The sequence below is a fragment of the Empidonax traillii genome, unplaced genomic scaffold (genome assembly GCF_003031625.1).
Source record: "Empidonax traillii isolate 1590-97213 ecotype Southwest subspecies unplaced genomic scaffold, ASM303162v1 scaffold926:size687835, whole genome shotgun sequence".
Lineage (NCBI taxonomy): Eukaryota > Metazoa > Chordata > Aves > Passeriformes > Tyrannidae > Empidonax > Empidonax traillii.
In genome coordinates, this window is record NW_020956119.1 from 227,246 (window position 1) to 233,343 (window position 6,098).

The 6,098-nt window shown below is 36.5% G+C and overlaps 1 protein-coding gene across 4 annotated transcripts in view; it reads right to left on the reverse strand.

Moving 5' to 3' along the window:
• The window catches only part of PAN3 (poly(A) specific ribonuclease subunit PAN3), an 83,767-nt gene that overhangs the window by 19,005 nt on the left and 58,664 nt on the right, over positions 1-6,098 (reverse strand). For all 4 annotated transcript variants that reach the window (XR_003573408.1, XM_027903040.1, XM_027903042.1 and 1 more), the window contains 2 exons: positions 5,804-5,920; positions 5,598-5,699 (listed from right to left, as the gene is read on the reverse strand). Coding sequence is in view for 3 of the 4 variants with exons in the window: in XM_027903040.1 (XP_027758841.1) it covers positions 5,598-5,699; positions 5,804-5,920 (219 nt within the window). In the remaining variant the exon portion in view is untranslated. The remainder of the gene's footprint in view (positions 1-5,597; positions 5,700-5,803; positions 5,921-6,098) is intronic.

Sequence of the window (6,098 nt, forward strand, 5' to 3'; positions counted from 1 at the left end):
AGGCCCATCAGACCTGCCACAGATGGCAGCTGAGCAAGGACCCAAGGAGATGAGACCCATAAGCTGACTCTTCAGGCAAAACACACAATTGAAAGCTGTCCAAACAGTGCTGAACACAATGAAAAACACCACAAGAATGCAAATAAAAGTTATCAAAATTATCAGATTATTACTTTAAAGAGGTATTTTAGAGATTCCATGGTTGATTTGCAAAGGCTTCCCACCATAGGTTGAATCCACAGCCACAACAAGCAAAATTTCAGATTGTGTTCTTTCCACCTACTGCTGGGCATATTTGCCTCTCCCAACACTTTCATCTCTCTGAGATGCAGAACAGAGACACTAATGGAAAAGATTAAAAATTTAAGAACTGCCATTTCAAAAACACAGGTTATCCATTATTTTTCCTTGATGCATTACAATAAACATAAATAAATAAAAATGCTGACAATTATTTTTAAGTTCTGTGGTACGTTGTTCTCAATAGAAGAAAAAAATAACCCTTTGCACTGGTATGCATGTGTAGATTAAGTTTTTCCTTGTTAAAAAAGTATTCAAATGCAATTCTGTTCTCCAGAGAAAGTATAAAACTAGGAATAGTTCTGGGGTGGGAAGCAAGACCTGGGACCACCAGCAGTAGGACCTGTTTTACATTATCAGGAACACTGTCAGAAAGTATGTTAAGAAACAGCAATTCTCATAAAGTTATGAAAAAAAACAAACAACATTAGAAGTCCAATGAAATATTTAGCTGATCACTAAATTGAACTTCTCAGGGTTGTAAATCAGTTTCTTACATTGAGAACTGTGCATTGTTCAGTGTTTATTTCATGTTTGTGAGTTATCCTCCTGACAGTAAGATAAATTCAGTTGCCTTCATTTCTCCTTGTCCAGGGAAACTTGGGTTTTAGTTTCACATTTCCCATTTTTCAAATACAGAAAGGTTCTGAACTACTTATAGTGCAGCAGTATATTTTGTAAAAAATCTCAAGATACTGAAAACTTGAATTTACTTTGAAAAAGTTGCAGCTTTTGGTAAAGGTATTTTAGGATAATTATTAGTTACATATTTTATCTTCAACAACATCACGCTGACTTTCAGTATTCATAAATTCTTACTCTTCATCACAGTCTATTCATTTAATCATCACACAATTTATTTCTTTTTCAATGGAAGAGGTATTTTATGATAAAAAGATTCAGCATCTGAGGATGTGAAAACTATCTAGTCAGCAGTGAAGTCTGTTTTTGTACATTACATACTACTATTATTGTGTCAAAAGGAAAGCAAATTCCCCAGACCATGTTTATCTTCATTAGAAAGCATTTGTTTGCTGATGAGCAGATACTGTGGTGCTGAAAACTCTTACTAACAGCACATACACCAACATTTAATTACTCAGTGTTTAAAAACAGACCAAAGGACATATCAAAGGCATGCTTATCTCTGCTAACCACAAAACCTCATCAAGACAAACCTTACTGGCAGCTGTGGATAGTTACTGTTAATTTGCCAGGATTTTCTAGCTGGTAAGTTTTAAAGTATATATATTCAAAATTCTGTTTACCATTTAATTACTGGAACGTTCAGAACAACGTTTCAGTACTTTTGGGCTAACTTGCTAATGCAAAGAAAACTTAAATATGAGAAATATCAGAAAGATGTAAGAAAACCAAGTGTTCCAGAACAACAGATTTAATGTTTAGAGTATAAAGTGTATTGAGGAAATACAAGAAATAAGAATCAAATAAAAAGGAACTTCTCAAATTATGTACTCCAAGTAGCAATTAACTGAAAAGTCACACTCCTGATTTTAAACTTGTGTAAATTTAGTAAAATTTGAGAGAACAATATGAGATTATCACACTGTACCACCTAAAGAAAGGGGAGATTTCATTGCGTAAAGAACACCAGCAACAATTTCTACAGCATTGAGGAGTTAAAGACATTACTTACATTCACATTATAAAAATAAACATAAGCTGCTATTTTTCTCCCCCACTCCAAATCCCTTTCAAGCTGATTCTGTAACATGGTCTGAAAATAACACAGCAAAAAAATCCCACCCAAGACTGACCACACTGACACCAGTGACATGCAAGACAGCCATGTAAACTATAATCCTCATCTTTTAACTGTCAAGCTCTCGTGTTGCCAACTGAAGTGTTCAACATAAATAAGGTTGCATACCTGAAATCAAATTCTGAGTTCACTGATCAGGTTCACAGTGTTGTGCCTCTTAAAACCTTTAAAAGCAATTGTACTAATCTGGGTCTCATGCTGCAGAGTACCCAACTTCCATCCATTCCCCTGCTTCTCTTGGGAGTCTCCTCTAGGCAGGCAGACGGCCAAGAAACTCTGTGAGGGGATGGAGAAAGGATCCGTGAAGGCAGGCAGTTCTGAGAAATCAAGTTATAGGTATGCAATCTTATTTTTCTCTCTTAAATTGCTCCTTCTATTGAGGATCAGATTAGAAAGCAGCAGTTACCAAAAAAGAAAGGCCAAAGCACAGATATGCAGAAAGATTTGGCAAAATTTGGGATTTCAGGTGACTTTTTCCCTAATTTATCTAATAAGAAGATAGGAAGAGCAGATAATGAGGACTGCCATGAGGCAGAAGACAGTTATCTTCTCTACATATCCCTTTAAGTTCTGTAGCAATAGCTCATTTTAATGAAATAATACTTTGGTTTGACTGAACAGACACTGATGTTTTATTTCCAATTTCCCAGACCATTCCTGCCTACAAAAAGAAGTTGTAGTAGGCCAAATAAAAGGTCCAGATAGCCCACTAGCCTGTTTCAAAGACACATATACTAAAATCAGAACAGCAGCTTGCAATGGATACCTAAGTGTATAATGTAAGTAGAATATTCTATTAGCCTCCAATGATTTGCAGCCCAGAGAACTTCTGAGGAAGATACTGTGTCTTTGCAGTTAACAGTCCTCAAGTATTTCTCCTCCATGAGTAAGCCCACTTTTCCCTCAAACCCAAGCAAACATCAACAAGAATCAGTGAAAAAGTTCCATTGCTTTACTATCTTTACACAGGTTTTGAAATTGCTACCTGTCTAGTTTCATTGGTCAGTCTCTAGTTTTAGGCTGGAAGAAACAGCACACTACTGTTATTCATTTCTCCTCTATCCCAGTTTATTTTTCAGACACCTAACATATTCCAGTCATTTTTAATCCCATTATATTCCTTTGCATTTTTAAAAGCACGATAAGTAGCATCCCACTTTGCTGTTCTTCATACAGCTGTTCCCTGCCTTTGTTCACCCCTGTCACCTCTTCTTAGTTTCTTTGCTGTTCTATACCCTTCAAAATACAATGAGGACCACAACTGCAGATAGGAGTCTATCAGGCACCCGCATCTTGAATATAGTATCTTCCATTTCATTGTTTACTCTTTTCTTAATAATATAAACCAATGTGTTTTCTACTTACTGCTATTCATCAAGAGAACAGTATTTTCCTTAATCTACTTAACTATGGCCCCAGATCTATTAATGAGTGGCAACAGCCACAACAGAGGCCATTATTTACGTTTGAAGCTAGAGTTATATTTTTCCCCTAAATCACATTGGTTTATATTACATCACCTGCTAAATTATTGCTAGAAGTACCAGCCTCGTAAGATCCTTCTGCAATCCATCACAGTTGGCCTTTGTTTTTAACAACCAAATAATTTGGTATTACCAGCAAACTTTGGCAGACCATTACTTACCGTCAGTGCAAACAAGTGAATGTGTTAAGAAATACAACACCCAGCACATATTCTTGTGAGACTCCACCAGTGATCTTCACTGTGAAAAGCAACTGTTCACCCTTACTGTTTCATATCTTCTAACCAGGCATTATCCTAACTGAGAACTTTCTCTTATCTCATGGTTACTTAGGTTCTTTTAAGGACTCTGTTGGACTCTGTTGAAAACCGAAGGTCTTATCTATTAAGGTTTTCCTTCAAAGAACTTTGATAGATTAATGAAACATGACTACCCTTTATAGGACCAAAACGCAATTTTTTTTACAGTGTGACAAAAGAATGTGTTCCCAAGAGTTTTGTTGTAACTTCTATTATTTTATCTAGAACAGACATCATTCTTCTATAATATTCTAGAGGTAAAAAAACATAACAAGGACTGATTTACATGGAAATTGAAAACCATGACCGGGAAACACTCAGAAGTTTAGCCCTGCACATAACAGTCATTAACCTGGCAGTAGATCTTCCAGGTTGATCTCACCAAATTCATTTCACATCAGGCTCATTGAATCTGTAATTTCACTTTTGCTTTGCCACAGGATACGACATGTCAAACTAGGGTTTCCTCTGTCTGAGATATTACCACCAAAACCAATGGTGGAAGTCAAGTTCCAACTTCAGTTACACTGGTCAGCTCACTGCAAATCCAGTGAGAATTATTCAGTATATAAGGTATCTACAAGTCCTTGAATGTGTTCACACACTATTAATCCATTATACTCTGATCTAAGAGATGGCCAAGTAGAGTTTTATATCTCAACCTTTGAAACAGATCGGATTCACAGCTAAAGGCTCTAATTTCAAAAGAAGAAAAAAAGCCTTAGCTTCTGCTTCTCTTCACATACTGGCAACCTAAAGATGTTTAGGGAAGATCTATTCTAATACAAAAAACAAGGCCCAGTCATAGTCCTCTTGCCCTCCCTACCTAGTGCTGGATCTAATTTCAGGGCTGGTCCTCCACCAAGCTGGAAGTTGGGCCAAAGGACCTTCGAGGGTATCTTCCAACCTAAGTCTTTCTGTGATTCTGTTCAGCTGTAACCATCCTTCTCAGCATGGCCCTGTTGTGTTCTAGGTAAGACCTCACTGCAATTTGTGGGACTGCAGGGGTCATGAACTGGTCCTAATAGGCAGAATGATTGGCATCAGTGTTTTTTAGAGAAAAAGGCTTCAGCCACAAGGATGAAGCTCTACTAGGCAACTTGCTGAGCCACAGACCATTGTGACAGGCTGACGAATGTAGATGCAGCTATAGAGCTATAGTGACTCTATTGAAGCTATAGTGTAAACACTAAAAAAACAAAAATTCAGACCTACGATGTGAAGTTGGTGTCTGAAAAGAACACGTTACAGGGATTTTTTCAATCCTTGTCTAATATTTAACACTTCAAACCATCAGATAAAATACTATCTAATTAGTCCTCATAATACCTAGTGAGGAAAAAAATAGAAGTGTAGGACACTTGAACATCAAATTGACATTGCATGTCTTTTAAAATTTTGGAATCATTGCCATTAAATGTTAGGTGTTACTTGGTGACAGTCCTGGAACTAGGACAACTGAGTTCCTTGCTCCCAGTTCTGTTTCAGCTTATTTCTGTTTCAAAGGACTGTAATTCCCTTACACACTGACATCAATTTTATACTTGTCTGTTAATTTAAAAAAAAGATTTTACAAGTAGAAGGTGAAGAACAGTTCTTTCATACCAATCTACTTATGACATGGCAGAACTGATTATCCAAAAAATTAGGTTGAACAACTATTTCTGGCCAGATATTTACTAAAGTATTGGAAACAGTGTATAGTACTGTATGATAATGTACTTTCCTTACCCCACTTCCGTTTTGTGAAATAGGAATCAGCACTAGGGTCATTGAAGTGTCTGCTCATCATAGTCTCTCCTCCAGCATGAAAATCATAGGCAAACACAAGAGCTTAAAAACAGAAAAATGTGACATTTATTCACTCAAGCATATTTAGAAAAAGGTGTCAACACATCAGCTGGGGGAAAAAAAACAAGAAAAAAAGAAAAACTTACAATGTTCTCCAAAAGCTTTAGTGGTAAACACTTCGCGCAAAGTTACGATATTTGAGTGCTGAATTTTTTTCCACATGTCAACCAATACCATGCACTTTGTGTTAACAAGACGAAAACCTAGGAAAAAACCAAAACTCATGGTTTAAAGTGTCATGTTTTAGACGAGAATTTTTTACTCTAACTTTTCTTCTGAAACTACTGAAAAGCAACCAGACATTAAAATATGACTAGTGTGTTTAAGAATGCTAGTCCTATTGTGACAACTCAAATTTTCTCACCATGTATCCTCCGAAGG